Here is an 18,075-nt window from a genome sequence, read left to right as displayed (position 1 = left end):
GGGCTCTCGTGAACGCTGGCTTGTGAAAAGCGACTTAGCTCCATGGAGTTTGTTATTATTATGGAGCGACCGAGGAACCACGGTTCGATTCTCGGCAGGGGCAGGAGACTTGTCTCTTCCCCAGGAGGTCCAGACCGGCTCCAGTGTTCACCAGGTCTCATATTCAGTGGATACAGAGGGCTATTTACCAAGGGGTAAAACAGCCGGGGCGTGAAGCTGACCACACATCTCTATCCAGTGTCAAAGTTAAGAATGCCTGGAGCTATACTTCCACTTCCCTATCCGTCTTTATGGCGTCGTTCTTATTTAAGCACAGGAAATCTTTGCTTTTCTCCCTTTACAATTATTATTATTATTACGTTACTCCTCCAGTTGGTTTACAAGTTCAACTGACTATTCTGACTTCAGCAATGGTCACCCCATTCCACTGCTCGGCTCAATTGGCACCGGCGAGTTCCCCTTTTTTCCACTAGGGACATTTCACTGAAGCTGCACTTGCTTACGTCAGACCTGAGCTCCAGTATAAGTACTCACTCCAATAAAGTTGAAGGCGTAAGAAGATAATCTGCAGCCCTTTACCACAGCAGACATTTTAGACATTTTCTAAATATTCTGTATCTTTTTTTTTCCTTGGCACTACAGCCCCAGTGGGCCTAGGCCTACCTCCATGAACTTCTCCGTTCACTTCGGTTTTTCTAGATCTTACACATTCGGTACGACTCCTTGGGCGGGTGATCAGCTTGTCGCAAGGCCTCTACCTGTACACAAACACAGAAAAACGCACACACACAAACTAAACATCCATGCCCTGAGTGGGATTCGAACCCACGATCCCGGTTTCCAAGCGAGCGAAGACGGTACATGCCTTAGACCGCTCGGCTACCGTGACCGGCTATTCTGTACATTTACCATCGGTAATTTATTAGAAAAATTAAATTTACAGACGCTGCTTATCTTAACTGAATCTTCATAATCCTGCCATCGTTCCAGGAACAGCGGACACTCACGGGACATGGGTAACTTCTGCACGTTCTGCTGATAATGACATGCTCTTCAGAAACTTATGTTTAAATGTGCATACCCTTAATTGATTTGGCTTCTCTCTTACTCATTTCGTATGTTCGTGCTGACTCTGTAATTGGCCCGTGGCTGTTCAGTTCTGTGCGTAAATACAGAACGAACTCATTTGTTACTGTTGTTCTTGTCATCATGACCGCGGCTGCGCAACCCCAGTTTCCTATAACGCTCTGGTCTTGTCATCACCACTGCGGCTGCGGAACCCCAGTTTCCTATAAGGCTCTGGTCTTGTCATCATCACTGCGGCTGCGCAACCCCAGTTTCCTGTAAGGCTGTTCTTGTCATCATCACTACGGCTGCGCAACCCCAGTTTCCTATAAGTCTCCGGTTTTGTCATCATCACTGTGGCTGCGCAAACCCAGTTTCCTATAAGGCTCTGGTCTTGTCATCATCACTGCGGCTGCGCAACCCCAGATTCCTATAAGGCTCTGGTCTTGTCATCATCACTGCGGCTGCGCAACCCCAGTTTCCTGTAAGGCTCTGTTTTGTCACTGCGGCTGCGCAACCCCAATTTCCTATAAGGATCTGGTCTTGTCATCATCACTGTGGCTGCACAACCCCAGTTTCCTGTACGGCTCTGGTCTTGTCATCATCACTGTGGCTGCACAACCCCAGTTTCCTGTACGGCTCTGGTCTTGTCATCATCACTGTGGCTGCACAACCCCAGTTTCCTATAAGTCTCTGGTTTTGTCATCATCACTGCGGCTGCGCAAACCCAGTTTCCTATAAGGCTCTGGTTTCGACATCATCACTGCGGCTGCGCAAACCCAGTTTCCTATAAGGCTCTGGTTTCGACATCATCACTGCGGCTGCGCAAACCCAGTTTCCTATAAGGCTCTGGTTTCGACATCATCACTGCGGCTGCGCAAACCCAGTTTCCTATAAGGCTCTGGTCTTGACATCATCACTGCGGCTGCGCAACCCGTTTCCTATAAGGCTCTGTTCTTGTCATCATCACTACGGCTGCGCAACCCCAGTTTCCTATAAGGCTCTGGTCTTGTCATCATCACTGCGGCTGCGCAACCCCAGTTTTCTATAAGGCTCTGGTCTTGTCATCATCACTGCGGCTGCGCAACCCGTTTCCTGTAAGGCTCTGTTCTTATCATCACTACGGCTGCGCAACCCCAGTTTCCTGTAAGGCTGTGGTCTTGTCATCATCACTGCGGCTGCGCAACCCCAGTTTCCTATAAGGCTGTGGTCTTGTCACCATGACCGCGGCTGCGCAACCCCAGTTTCCTGTAAGGCTGTGGTCTTGTCACCATGACCGCGGCTGCGCAACCCCAATTTCCTATAAGGCTGTGGTCTTGTCACCATGACCGCGGCTGCGCAACCCCAGTTTCCTGTAAGGCAACACAATCTCGCGTTTGTATGTGAATGCGGCGGTGACAACCCGCACTTTTGACTTCACCGACTTAACGTCTGTACAGAAGCACGGCTTCAGTGTTGTGGTAAGGCTGCCCAATAAGAAATTAGAAAATATCTGGAAGGAAGCGGCTCGGCAATAGCCTGGAGGGACAGAGAAAAACCACGAAAAGTTTCAGTCAGGATACCCGGAGTCCGTGCCGAGATTCGAACCGAACTCTTCCAGATTACGACCCCAGACGAACCTGCTCGATACGAAGGTTTCTATTGCTTCATCGCTCTACGGGAATTCGGGGTAAGACCTTGAAGTAGGCCACCACCATTCGTCATTCCTACGTCATCCGACAACACAGGAATGGTTCGGCGCGGCCTGCACAAACTGAACGCATAATGTGGGATGTAACTTCCGCACCACTTCACAGATTGGGTGGCATTTTCATTTCGGCCCGGATACACCGATTCTGCGATAAGGCCGTGTGACGCCGGGCACACAGCTCTGACGTAAAGCGTAACATTAACATGACATAAGTGCATCTCATTTTTGAACAAGTCCATGCACAGGAACACGGCCCGCTTATGAATGGCGCTGTCGTCCTGGTCTGCAAGAGATGGAAATGACAATACCCACGTCAGCTTGCTCGAGACGCCGTCAGTATCCGGCCAGCGGGGGTCTGGAAGCACTGAGTAAACTCATGAGAAAGCTGTCTCCGTGCCCCAGATTCTAACCGAGCACAGTTCTGGAAAAGCTGATAATTGTTCAGTTGGTCATGAACGTGATCCGCCTTCCCAAGGGCCCCTCACCGGACCCTAAACCACATGGTCCATATTTCTACAGCTTCACGTCCCAGCCATCTCTCCTTCTTGTTTTGGCCCTCAGAAGGGTTATCGGCCCTTCCGGCAACACAGCGGGACTGTGCGCGAAGGTCTGCCTTCAATCCCAGGTCACTTCATGCAGAACTTAAGGTGGACACAGTGGCTGATGTCCTCCGAGTACTTTGGTTCCCCCTGCCAATTTTAATCTATCATCCGAGGTGGTACAATGAGCCATTTACGCCCCGAGTACCAAAGGTCTCACCCCACCCTAAGAACAGGAACAAATGACTGACAGCTTGCCCGCGCGGTTTGTCACGCCGCTGCCCTATTAATCCACAGACACGTGCTAACACTTTTGTATATTTACGAGCTTTCCCTACATCAGCGCTCGCACAGAAAGTGAATCTGGATTATGCGGTTGCTTGGTCCATATGTCAATCTGAGCGCTATCATACGCCTCGGAGTTTTGAAGGTGAAATCCATATTCTATTAGATGAGCCCTTGCTGCATAATCTCCCGTGTAACGAGCATGAGGCAAGAGCGTCTTAACTCGACCTGGCTGTCCACACATTCATAAGTTCCAGCACTTTCGGTATTTGCCTCGGAAACGGGCGCTGGGGAGGGGGGGTTTCGAGCTCACATGCCTGGGCCTTCATGAACGGATTCAATGAAACACACGCAGAAGTTTGAGGACTCGCAGAGAGCGAGCAGGACGTCTCGATATACAGAACTCCCCAGTGGTGCCTGTTAAGGCGATATGCACGTGCTGGTAATGTTCTAAGTGCGACTGGAATCCTCATGCACATTTCTTTGAATTGCACGCGTAAACTTTCAGTTCTTTGCTTCTGTGAAGCTTACAGTGTCATATTGACAGGGAAAGCAACCAACCCCCGGCGAAGAACGGGCACTTCCGCATGTACACAACATGCGTTCCATAGCGTGCTGAGATGTCTGATCTCAGACTTATCAGAAGCCTACAAACGACAACGCGTGTGAGAGAGTGGAGGTACAGCTCCACCATTGCTGACCTCAGCACTAGATGGAGGAGAAGGTTCAGCTTCAGCCCCGGGGAAAGAGTCCCTGGGTGTCCATCAGATACGAGGCGGGGTTGGCCCCAGAGTCGGTACAGACAAAGGTTTTGCTCCTGCTGGGATTCGAACCCAGGCCTTCCAGTCTTTAGCCTGTAGCTTTACCGACTAAGCTATCTTGGCTGTTTTCCCGCAGCGTGCTGTGTTGCAGTTCGGTAATGGAGGCGGGCGAGGCAGAGGTGGGCAACGGCCGGTACCAGGTTCGCATCTCAACGGGAACAGCGCCTACCATGAACAATTAAGTTCAGTTATTCAGTATTGGGGGGGGTTCCCCATGCACCGCGACTAATAGTCTATTGTACGTCCCCCTTTTAATTTCTACTGTCTCCATCCCCTGCCGGTACTGGTGCTCGCTATCAGTCCCTCCTCTGGCAGTGGTACCTAATACTTCCCCATCTACCGGAGGCATTGGAAACTACTTGGGCGGGAAACTTTTTGGCCTAATTTAGCTCAGAGGTCTCCTAGACACACGAGGTTCTTTTACGTGCCGTAAATCTACGACACGGGACCCACGGCTTAAAATCCCTCCCGCAGGACTTGTTCCCTGAATTTTTCCGCCCTTAAAAATTCCACGACCTCCGCCGGGTTTTTGAACCCGCGTAGCTTGAGTCATGAGGTGGGAACGTTACCCCTAGACTATGGAGGCCGCTACCACGAACAATGGATTTCATGGTTTTCTTCAGTCCTTCCTGGTGAATACTGAGATAGTGCTCAGAAATAGGCCATGACTATTTCATTGAATATCTTTTCAAGTTCACAGAACTGCTACAGTCAATACAGTGTCGTTAAGGAACGTGCAACAGTCAAGCGTCTGTTGGGCCAGCATTAAACTTCAACTTGAGTTGTTCATGGACAGATGGACATGATGAAATTAACAGCCAAAAGCATACAGGTGTGTGGGTTCGTACCCTGAAGCTGGCAGAGGAGAGGCGGCACCTCAACACCTCTCCCCCCTCCTTAGCATGTGGCCTCCGTAGTCTAGAGATAACGTTCCCACCTCATGACTCGTGGTACGCGGGTTCAAATACCCGACGGGGGTCGTCGAATTTTTAAGGGCGGAAAATTTCAGGGAACAAGTCCTCCGGGAGGGACTTTAAGCTGTGTCCCGTGTCGTAACTTTACGGCATGTAAAAGAACCTCATATCCCCAAAGGGGATCACTGAGCCAAATTCCAGGACGTTTCCCGCCCAACAATAGTCTCTAAGGCCTCTGATAGATGGGGGAAGCATTATAGACACCGCTAAGCAAGTGGCCGAACTCGCTTGCTCGGCGGGACTGATGGTACGCACCATTTATCGGTAGGGTATAGAGACTGGTAGAATATCATAGAGGGAAGCACAATAGATCAAACTGGTCGCGGTGCATGGGGAAACCCACCTTCTCTAAATAACTAACTAACTAACCCCTTAGCATTTTAGAGGAAACAAAATTTGAATAAACAACGGAACATATCAAATACTAACACAAAATTAAATGGTCATTAAGCGAATTGTGTTCCATACTGAATACAAAGGCGTTTAATACATCCTCAACAAACCCAACTGCAACACAAGTCCATAAGTGAATCATCCGGCTTCATCCCAGTTGCCTCACAGTGGATGCCATTTACATGAACGTCCCACAACTCGCGCAAACACTTGGCCATATGAAGTCCACCCCTTAAGCGGTAGTTCTTTGTATTCTGGGGACAGGGGGTCATGGTCTTCCTCAGTCCTTCCACGCAAATGCTAGGATAGTATCTCAAGCTACGCCATGACTGCATGCCTCCATATCCTTTAAAAATCATTTTTCAGTACAAATGACTGCACCATTGCGCGAAATATAAGTACATAAATGAAGCCAATTTTAATATTTCAACATTCAGTTTGTACCTCACAGGAAACACATTACATCTCCATAACAACGACGAACTGGTTAGTTCTGTTTGGGGAAAGAGTTGCTGTTTACTGTGAGAATCATACAGAACGCATAATTAATACACTCTGTTGGCAGAAGGCAATTTATGGATGTTGAGGTGGTGGTACATATAGTTACCACTGTACTCTAAATGTTAATACTTGTCACAGACAGGCCAAATCACACATAATTTAATTACTACATTCAAATCAAAGACACCGAGATGGACAGCACAAACAGCATATATATATATATATAGTGTCCCAGGGAGAAAGGTCAATATTCTGGGAGGTCATAGTATCAGTCATTCAAAGCAAAAAAAGTGTGTATGTACATGTGTCCTATTCTGAACCGTTTCCGACATAGAGCTGTTTCGCTGTACACACGAGCAACGCCATGTCCTCACACGAATTGCAAAGTGCGTTGATGCTGATGATGGAATTTTCAAAAATATATTATGCCAGGTAAACTGCGCCAACTTTGCCGCTTTAACAATAAATACCGGTATAAAAAACCTTTCCTATCGAGAGTTTTGGAACTGTACAGCGAAATAGCTCTACCTCAGAAACTGTTCGGAATTGAAGTTGTGTACATATACACATCTCTGCTTAGAATGACCAATACTTGACTTCCCAGAATACTGACCTTTCTTCCTGACGCACCCTGTAGATATGTCACAAGCAGTGCATATAAAACTTTTGCCAGAAAGTCCAGAGGGACGAGATCACCTGGAAGACCTTGACGGAGATGGGAGAATACTATTACATTTACTTACTTACTTACTAATGGAGCTGAGCCCTTCTGAAGAAGCCGCCAATTCTGCAGCTATTCAAGAGAATCCCAGCATTTTATGTAACCCAAAGGTTCATTACCATGTTCACAAGAGCCTGCCACTGGTCCCTATCCTGAGCCAGATCAATCCAATCCATCCCATCTCTGTAAGATCCATTTTAATACTGTCCACCCACCTACGCCTTGGTCTTCCCAGTGGTCTTTTCCATCTGGCTTTCCCACCAATATCCTATATGCATTCATGTTCTCCCCCATTCGTGCTGCATGCCATGCCCATCTCACCCTCCTTGACTTGGTCATTCTAATTATACTTGGAGAAGAATACAAGTTATGAAGCTCCTCATTATGCAGTTTCCTCCAACCTCCTGTCACTTCATCCCTCTTCGGTCCAAATATTCTCCTCAACACCCTGTTCTCAAACACCCTCAGTCTATGTTCCTCCCTTAATGTCAGAGACCAAGTTTCACAATTATATAGAACCCCAGGCAGAATTATAGTTATGTATATTCTAATGTTTATGTTTTTGGACAGCAGACGAGAAGACAAAAGGTTCTGGACTGAATGGTAGCAAGTTTACCCGAGTTCAATCTCCTCTTAATTTCCTCCTGAATCAGGTTTTGATGTGTTGTTGTTGTTCCCAAATATCTGAAGTGTGCCACATTTTCAAAACATCTGTTTCCTACCTTTATATCATGATTTTGCCCTGCATTTTGGTGACGAGACAGCAACATGTACTTAGTTTTCTCTGAGTTTACTACGGTAATTAAATTAAAATGGACTTACGTTCAGGTCCAAGCACTGTAATTCCCTTTCCTGTTGTAATTATAATGCTCCTGGTGTGTTGGTTCGTGAAGTGCAGAAGGTAAGGATTTACTGTTAGTTTGGAAAGAACTGGACAGGATGCCTGGAAAAATTAAAGACCTATAAGAAGCGCTGATGTTTAACTGAAATATTACTCTGCTGCAAAAAATAAAGTTCTGTACTGAAACTTACATTGTTCATTGCAGGCACACAGAAGCAACATTGCATGATTACTAAATGGTTTGGACATGTCTTGTGGTCAAACTTAATATGGACTAGCCCGATCGATCAGGCCAGCTTAACAGGTTTCACCTGAGGATGGAGACAGAATCCAGTCTCTGAAACGCTTTTTAAACTAAAATGGAATGATGGATAATGTTCAGAGACAAAATATTTGTACTAATTCTTTTTGTTCAAGAACACATGGAGGGGTATAAGGGGTATAACACTGAGGGGTATAAGTATCTTTATATCTCACAGAAGAGTAAATGTGGGGGTGGGGGAACAAACAGACAGCTCAAGGGTTTTGTATTACTTCTATTACATTTTTTTAACATTATAACAATGTTCAGTAAAGAATAAATAAATGAATGACTAGAAACTTAAAACATTCACAGCAAAATACATTCAGAATGTTGACTTTGTTGCCGTGATGAAGAATCTGCCGATGCATTGTGACGCTATGTGCTTCTATAGGCATACGAGTATACTGACATCTGACAGTTGATTATGTGGAGGGTGAAGAACCTGTTGGTTTGTATGGGCAGGCGGTGACGAAGATGGTCAGACCCACAGGACAGAGCAAGGAATGGGTGTTTTTAGGGCCATCACAGAAAGTGCAACTGTGAGAAAAGATGGCACCATGTTCCTCCAAAACTTCAGTATCTGCCTACATGACCAAGCAGTGTCACCACCCATATAACCACACAGTCCTTCCACCGCACACACGACCGAAACACTGAGAGACCTGATGGTTGCGTGGCATATTAGAATGATGCACCTCCTTTCATAGCAAAGTACTGCCACCATCCTCAGGGTCTAAGTAACACTACCAAACTTCATGGAGTCACACGCAAGATATGACATACATTCCAACACATGACAGTAGTCTCAAAACACAGTAAACAGAGGCCCAACTGGTGGTATGATTCACTTAAAAGGACAGCTGACTGACAGCATAATAAAGTCACCCTACCACAAGCACAGAGGTTATGCAAACCAGAATCACAGAAAAACTTGGAAACAACAGAAACCATAGAACTTTCAAGAAAAATCAATGATTCCCATACAAACTGTACAATGAATGACTTTAAAGGCAAATTTGCAGCAGTGATTATGTCAATAACGAGAATACTCGTTATGTGACATGCTGGTCAGCCTCCAGATGATGTACCTGCTCCTCACCAGTGGCTGAAGAGGACAGGACACACACCAGTCGCCACCAACATTAAACATACACAGCGTACACGTGACGATCTGCCTTACGAGTTCGATTTGGTTCATCCTGGTCCGTCACATTAGCAATATTACAAAAGGTTAATCAGCTCCATTTATCTCCTTTCTGATCTTTCATCCTTGACATGTTTCGGTTCTCCTTTTTAGTCTTTCATCTTTGACACGTTTCTGAAGATGGTCTCTAAGACCGAAACATGTCAAGGATGAAAGATCAGAAAGGAGAGAAGGAAGAAAACATTTTACCAGATGCACAGAATGGAGCTGATTAACCTTTTATAACAATGCCTTACATGTCTGTTCCATGTAAGTTTCCCAGTAATTAGAATGAAGATGCAAGGGGGGGAGAAGAGGTATAGCTCCCCATTCTTGGCATCGGCACTATATGTGAGTAGCCAGCTTCAAGACCCAGTCGCTTTACCACTGGTACCAACTGCAGAGGCTGGGTGTGCTGCAAAGCCTGTCTGGACACTGTGAAGCAGAGAAACATCTCTTGTCCCTGTTGGAAACTGGACCCAAGCCATAGCCTGTCCCTGTACTGACACTGCTACCAACATTACCTTCTCCCTTTTCCCTCTTACAAGCCCCCATTTTTCTGTTCACCATCCATATCCGCAGCTTTGAGTATGGTTTCAACATATTCCTTCAAATGCCCCTTGGGACAATGTCCACGCAGAAGACACCTCAGTTGTTACCAATTCTCTTCAGCAATGGACCAAGGGTCTGGTCCCTGTTGTTACCTCAGACTGCAGCAGGCCTGCAGGCACAACTAGGCCCCAGCTGTGCTCAACTGCTATTGTGACTTCAGTACCTCAGATGAACCAACTGACCTCAGCACCATGTTCACCACTGGTATGCATGGGAACCACCACTCCACTTGTGCTGTGGTGCACATCAGCCAGACTGGAGCTGAGAACTGCAAGAAACATTTATTACCAACCTGTCCCTGTACTTAAAGTGCCGTCACAAGGAACATGGGCAAGTGAAGGCACAAACTGACACATCCTCAACTCCAGCACTACATGAGGTGTGAGATCAGCTTCCCCTATGGAAGGCAGATGCTGCAAGCCACAGACAAAGAACAGAAAAAGTGGGAAATAATAAAGAGACTGCTTCAAGCCCCAATACAACTACTTACATTATATTATACAGACGAACCTCTGTGACAGACCAGTTGCCACCTTGTACCTAGAACATTCCAGATCAGCCAATTCCAAACTCCATTAGTCTGAGACTCCCTTGATGCGAAAACGAATACTTAAGGTTCCTCAGACTATAAAAACAACTTAATCTGTGTCTTAGTAATTTAAAAAAATAAATTACTAATGAACTTTTGGACATCTGCAAAATTTATTCTCTGCTAAACCCTATGATTGTAATTTAATGTGACATCTTAGGGACTTGAAATAGTTCAGTAACTTTGTTACTGGCCCAAGTAAAACACTTCACGGCCACCTGGGGGGCTATGGCACCCACTCTGGGAAATGCTCTTCTAGAAAACCAGGTGCGGCTTGCTGCCACTTGTGGTATTAATGTTATAAAATTACAGCTACAGTTCACTTCCATCCACAGAATTTCCTACATATAAACATCCAGGAATTTGATATTTGTACAGTGGTTTGAATATTCCCAGTTCTGCTAACAGAGTTTCATTTGTCAGGTCCTAAGAGGCTGCTTGCTTTGATAGCGCTGCAAACAAGACTTACAGGCAATTACCAATGTTACTTACCTTCACTCAGAGATTAAGTGTTCCTAGCAGCTGCTGTCCAGTAGCCATAATGAGTGCTCTGATGTGGTTAGCATGTCCCACTTGCTGACAAATTTGAACATAACCGTGGTACAGTTTGTCCCAACCAGGTGGCAGCACTCTGCACATCTCCTCTAATGATAATGTCTGAGCTAGATAGGTCAGTATGTCTGCAACATGGAACCAAAAGATGTAATTTTTCATTCAGAACAATTAAAACAATCAAACCTGGCTGAAAATTCTACACATTACACATACGGTTTTTACAGGTGTTGTACTGTCACTTGTAGGGGGTACGCATGAGGAAAATAATGGGTTCCATTTTGGATTATTGCATTTATTGCCACTTGGTTACAAGTTTTCTTAATCACACTCAATTATAACACTGTCGCTATTCTCCACCCTTGCACACACACTAGCCGTCTCCTGGCAGTGGAACTCAACACACAAACTAGCACTTCAAATCACTATGAAGTCTTCTTGTTATTTCATCTTCAGTCACCCTGGAACCTCGAAACTCAACTAAAAACTCTCCCAGACAGCCTTCTTGGTTATTCTGGAATCTCTTTATAATTCTTTGGGACGGACTCCACAGAAAACACATGTCATGTGTCAGACTGTGAGTTCATTGGTCCGTTACCAGCACTGGGCCTGGCACGGACAACACAGAAATCACAGCCTCCTCTGTTGTTGCGTAACCTAACATGGGACTGTTTACTGAGTATCTGTCTTCACCAGAACTTGTTTACCAACCTATTGCCTAGCAATGGCTGTACATGTAACAGTATGAACACACTTCAACTGTTAACATTACAGACAATTTCGTTTGTGTGTTACCTATACTGTTCTCAATCAGTACTGTACTGTGAGGGGTGACTACTGAATGTGATACAGATTAAAAACACGTCCCACATCTGATCAGGAAATTCCAAGCAGCAGCATCACCCCCTGAAGGATGCGCTGTAAGAAAGCAGTTCACAGCCCTACACAGCAGCTGAGGGACTTACCTCATCATGAAATATGTACATTTCACTTTTCTTTGCAACTTTTAATTGATACATCTAGTGCTTTACACATGCAATGCGCACAGAAATGCATGCTGGTTTTCAGGCAGAGCATTTCTTATTGTCCAGTTTTAACCAAAAATTAGTACATGTCAACAAACTCCCCACTCACAAGTGTCATGAGAATCCATTCAGTGCTTCTTGGGTTGCTATGAGCACGCAGGCTGGAAAAAGTTAATTGTTGCGTCTCTATAACGTTTTGCTGTGAACATGCCAAAACAGATACCAAAGTATGCTCACCTCTGGTGACCTGTTGATACAAAGGCTTCAGCACAGTCTCATCTCCTAAGGTTTGTGTCTTTCTGTGAAGCAGCAACACCAAGCTCTTCCACTCTGTCTCACTGGTGAATCTGTCCTGCAATGTCATTCCCCAGTTCTCTACTATACATGAGAAAGCACAAAGCACAACTTTAACGAGAATTATATTGTAATGACGTGTTTCGTCTCTCCGGGCTTGTTCTTGCATTCTCACAATTCATGCACAGTTTTTCGGTGATCATTCTTGTCAGTTACTTTACAGTATTGTTGGTAGCAACAAATGGTAAGATGAATGGAAAGAATTTGGAAGGAAGCAGTCATGCATCACCTAACTGAGGCACTAACCTGGCATCTGCCTGGAGGGACTGAGGAAAATCAAGTAAACCATGTCAGGACAGCTTATGTCCTGGTCATGATTCAAACTGAGCACCTCCCAAACATAAGTTCAGTGTTACTGTTACAGCAACCTGCTTGGTCAGTTATTGTGGGTCCAGTCCAACCAAACAAGTATAAATTATCCCTTTCTTTTGCATATTTTGGTCCCATGATGCAACAAAAATCGCAGGGATGAGCTGCACCGTACGAGCACTATGGTCTCATTTGTTTCAGTGTGAGAGTTCACTGCACTGAGTGGTGCAATAGGAAAGCAAGTTAATGTAAGTGGCTATGCTTCTGACTTGTAGTCACAAAGTGCCCAGTTTGAATCTCGTCAAGACTGCAAATTAGCCTAAGGATTTTCACAGCTATGTTTAATCACTGCTATTGAATTCCAAGATAGCACCTACGCCAAACTGCCTGCCTCCACATCCTTTCCAAGTCACCATTCACCAATCATCCCACAATTTAACACCACAGAGTCTCACCTACAGACAAGATTATTAAATAAATCATAATCGTTGGTGTCTCCACCTTATCGCGGTGAGGGGGTTTGAGTATGCCAAGGACCCTGAGAGCTATACCACCGGCAGCGTACCTACTGGCAGGGCCTCTCTTGCTGGACAGGTCAAAGGGTAGGCATCAGACAAAGAGAGACACCATGTATGCAAACCAGAAGACGAGGAAGAGGACGTAAGAAGATGCTGGATGACTCTGGGGACAGAAGAGGATATTTTTATTTGAAGGAGAAAGCTCTGGATCGCATTAAGTGGAGGAACTGTTTTGGAAGAGACTGTGGACCTGTCGTCTGACAGATTACTGATGAATGAATGAAACAAATGAACAAATGAAAATGCAGTGAAATTTTTAGAAGTGACACTCCCATTACCTGAGCATAGTGGAGGAGAGCATGGGGGCAGAAGTCCAGCAGAATGTTTGTGCCCTCTCTGGGGGGCACACAGAGAACCTGGAGGCTCAGGTTTCCATGGAGCTGTGGGTGTGTGTGTACAAACTGGCGTACCTCACTCAGACACTCTGGGGGCAGCTTCCCAGAGCACAGCAGACACTGCAAGCGAACAGACAGTAGTGTGCAGACACACAACAGTGCAATTAGTATCACCAGAAACATCAACATCATACAAAAACTTCTAAAACCTCATCAAATTACATGTGGAGTATTATAGAAAGCAAATAAAGTTCCCAGTGCTAAACCACAATGTATGAATTATATTTTAAACAGACACTCACACCTGATGGTGAGACATGGACCACTACAAAACGAAGCAAATGCATAGGACAAGATAAAATGACAGTAACAAAACACGTCAGGCTCTGTGGTATGCTGTGAATTATGAGCATCTTATTATTCAGACAGACTGTAGCATACATCACACAGTGACCATCAGAAACCAGAGATGTTAATGCCAACTGCATTTCTCATTACTGTTCCACTGGCCTACATGATATGAGGTAATCCACTTTTTTAAGTGTGTGTAACAGTGGAAAGCGCCAGTGATGACATCACATCCTGTCAACCCTTAAAATCCAATGACAATTATATGTAGCACCTATTTTAAAATCAAAACACTATGCATTTTTAACACAGTGTATTTGTGTTTTGTATGACTCTCACAATATATTACGGTCATGTCCTGAACAGCATTAACCACCTGGTTTCTGTAATACAGATGCAGTGTGTTTCCTGATGAACAAACCGAATCCTTAAATATTAGTTAAACTTCAGGCTTTAAAGGGTTAAGCATTTATTAAGAAGCTGAACTGACCTGCAGTTTGAAGAGACTGTCACTGTTTGTGTTCTCACTATGTTTCGCTGGTTCTGTGTTCTCTGGTGTGGACCTCATACCTTCTTGCAAAGAGATAAGTCTTTTGGAGAGGTCAGCAGAGTATGGAGGCATTTTTCCAAGGAATGCCAATCGCTTTTCTTCAAAAAGCACCTACGACACCAGAACATATTATTCTTAGTGGGTTGATGACTGAGTCTATCAGCCCCAGCCGACAGATGATGGTGATGGTGGAGCAATTGGTGGAATGAAGATTGGCAGGGGAAACGAAGGTACTCGAAGTAAACCTGTCCCAGCACCACTCTGTCCACCACAAATCCCATGTGACCAGACCCAAGCTAAAAACGCAGGCTACCGTGGTGGGAAGCCATCAACTAACCACCTGAGATATGGGGCAGTTCACATCAAAACATGGAGCTTGGACAAAAGAGTCACCCTCATGCTATGTCAGCCAACAAAAGCAACTGGAGCCTCAGCATGGTTTAACTTGCAACAGCTGTTCAAATCTGCACACATAAATGTAACTTCCCTACCAAGGATCTACCATACAACATCAAAGATATTATGACATGTACTCCATGCTGTCACAGATATATACAGCAACCACGGCTGTTAAAGCGACGCTCAAGTACTGTGGCAGTTCTTGGGATGCGATTTGAATTCTTATTTCAAATCTTTCTTTCAACTGCTTGAATAAAGTTTAATTTCTCAGACTTTTATTGCTTCTTTGGAGTTTTATGTACTTCATATTATGGTACTGACAGGGAGAGTAACTACATCCAGGAGCAAGTCTCGTATTACTTACGTACAAATTCATTAATCAACCCCCCAGAAATACAGTGGAACTCATGTTTAGAATCCTTCAATTTTAAGTTTCCCCTCCTTCAACATTTTCTCTGTGCTGAATGTACTGTAAATTTTGCAGGCATATTTCGACCAAACAAATATCCATGTGACATACATTAACATGGCACTGGTCGATTTGTAAATATCCTTGCCACTTCTCATTATGGTGCATTTCTGTCTCAGTAAATATAATTTGATGGTCATATGAATGTGTTGTTATGTGGCGGTGAAGTTGTCCCTGTGCTTAATTAAGCATCACATCATGATGCTGGATGGGAGAGTCTGGCGTAACACCCTGCACCCATAACCTCACCACTAGATGGCAGGCAAACAATCATACTGAGGCTCCAATCACTTCACCTGACGAAGGAGCCCTGGCACCCACTGGACAGTAGGCAGGGTGGGGCCAAGGGCCAATATGGACATGGTTTCAAAGACAAACATCTTTGCCCCTGTCAGAGCCCACACCGAGTCACCATACAGCCTGAGCTGCCCTCAATTCATATTCAGTTGCACAACTGACTTCCATTTACTGTGGGTCCTGCTTGAACTGCAGAGATGGAACATTACTGAGGCACAAGGAAGTAAAACTAAAATAATCAGGCAGACTTTAGTGTCTCAGCAATGTTCACGTGAAGATGAAGCTTTGTCAGTGTTTTACCTTCCTCCTTGGTTCATCAGCCTTAACAGTCTGATGCTTCTTGTTCTGCTGGGCATTTGGGTTCTGTTGCCGCAAGTGACTTAAGTAGGATCTCACAAGGATCTTCAATGCCTCTACTGTCGTTATGTCATATGACGACACTGTGACATCACTGAAGTACCACACAAAGTACATTTCCATAAACTGTTGAAGTACGTGACTTGCTGCAGAGCCTGCGATGCCAATTCGAGATGGAATGTATTCCAAAAAAACCTGGAAAACACACGAATCCTTCAAGAAATCTGATAACTTTATTGAGCATTCTCTGCAGAGAGGCCATAAAATGAACATACAATGGGGAAGTTACAGCTGTCTATTCACATTTTTTATATCTGAAATTGTTCAACAGACTTTGATTAAAGTTGGTACCAGGGCCTGCAGTGAAATCTGCCACCAAAAATTCGATTTGGTTCACGCATATTCCACTGAGAAGAGATATTCTTCAGAATATGATGCTCACTCAGCTAGGCAAAAAATTCCCAAGTCTTTATACAACCATTTTCACAAGTGAAACTGGACCCCATTCTGAGCCAGACAAATCCAATTCACAACCAATTTCCTTAGTTGCATCTTAATTGTATCCCCTGTCTATGCCTAGGTCTTCCAATGGCCTCTACCTTTGAGAAAGCATTCTTGAAAATGAGCACATCACAGTGCTTAAATCACAGTCTTAGCTGCTGACAGCATTGTAAATAAGCCACAAACAAACACGCAGGTAAGAAACCTCGATATAAGAAATGACCCACAGAGCAATATACTCATATTCACTGAGGCTTTCAACATGACAGCTTTACTATTCTGACTGAAACAGCAAAGTTACTGTCCACTACCTGTAATATCTGCTGCAGTGTTGCAAACTGCGACACTGTAACCAAGCCTGCCAGCACATCAGCCAGCACTGCTGGTTTAGAGTCCATGAGAACAGATGCTAGTTCAGAGAAGCTAGGTACATTCTCTCTTCTGCTTGAAACTGCCCTCGAGTTTGACGTGCTGCACATGGGAGAATATACTGCATGGATGTCTGCGGGTGATGCCTCAGTAACAGGCGGATACTGCTGTTCCAGTAAGAGCGTAGGATTATCCGACAAGAGGTTGGTGAGACTGCTGTGTGAGAGCGAGTTCAGAACTGCAACAGCTTGCTCTGGAGAACCGCGCTGAATACAGAGCAGCACTAGCGCCAAGGCATCCGAAGCAGCCGGAACAGCCCTACACACAACATGTCTTCATATTATGTTACTCAGTGATGCTAGAAGTTTTGGTATACACTGCAGCAACCATGTTCAGGATAAATCACCAACATACATATATAGCACTGTATAGTAACCTCCTCCATCCTTGTTAGGTTGTTAAAACTGTTTAATGCCTCCATCTTCAGATCCACCTGAACACTGGTACCAACCTTCCTGATTATAAAATGCTATCATGGCCCAGAAGACCACAATATGGATGTCACCACCATGAAAACCACAAGCCTTTTCAACTTACAGCATAACTGAATATAACCACATCAAGGCCATGGAAATATGTCCCACTGATGGCACATGAAGCCCGAGGTTTGCCCACTATGCCTGTTCCCCTCAAGCCCCCAAGAGTGCAAGGAGCTTGCCACTAGCAACATTCCTGAATACGATGGGGTACCCAAAAGAAACCAAACTAATATTTTTGTGGGCAGAGCTTTTGTAGTACCGCGTTTTGCCGCTATGAGCGCATAGAGCTAACATTCCTGAGTCGATAAGCCAATTACCGTTGCTTCAGAAGGTAAGGACTGGTTTCGGCAGAGTTTATAGTGACAACTGTTTTGTGTGACTGTCGTTTTTGCAATGGCTGATTTTCGTGAACAGCGTGCGGCGGTGAAATTCTGCTTTTTGCTCGGGAAAAGTGGAACAGAAACTCTTGAAATGTTAAAAACGGCGTACAAGGACGATGCTATGGGGGAAACTCAAGTGTTTGAGTGGTTTTCCTGTTTCAAAAATGGTGAAATGTCAATTGATGCCTCGTTCTG

The 18,075-nt window shown here is 44.9% G+C and overlaps 1 protein-coding gene across 2 annotated transcripts in view; it reads right to left on the bottom strand.

Annotated features, from left to right (window-relative positions):
* Positions 1–7,777: 7,777 nt before the first annotated feature.
* Positions 7,778–18,075, bottom strand: part of LOC111873530 (Hermansky-Pudlak syndrome 3 protein) — a 29,795-nt gene continuing 19,497 nt past the window's right edge. For both annotated transcript variants that reach the window (XM_023868309.2, XM_023868312.2), the window contains 7 exons: positions 16,904–17,279; positions 16,035–16,286; positions 14,510–14,680; positions 13,615–13,791; positions 12,333–12,447; positions 11,011–11,198; positions 7,778–10,197 (listed from right to left, as the gene is read on the bottom strand). In XM_023868309.2, coding sequence (XP_023724077.1) covers positions 11,017–11,198; positions 12,333–12,447; positions 13,615–13,791; positions 14,510–14,680; positions 16,035–16,286; positions 16,904–17,279 — 1,273 coding nt within the window. In that variant the 3' untranslated portion in view covers positions 7,778–10,197; positions 11,011–11,016. The remainder of the gene's footprint in view (positions 10,198–11,010; positions 11,199–12,332; positions 12,448–13,614; positions 13,792–14,509; positions 14,681–16,034; positions 16,287–16,903; positions 17,280–18,075) is intronic.

The sequence above is a fragment of the Cryptotermes secundus genome, unplaced genomic scaffold (genome assembly GCF_002891405.2).
Source record: "Cryptotermes secundus unplaced genomic scaffold, Csec_1.0 scaffold395, whole genome shotgun sequence".
In the NCBI taxonomy this organism is placed as follows: Eukaryota; Metazoa; Arthropoda; class Insecta; order Blattodea; family Kalotermitidae; genus Cryptotermes; species Cryptotermes secundus.
Note: the sequence above shows the minus strand (reverse complement) of the source record. Positions and strands in the feature narration are given on the sequence as shown.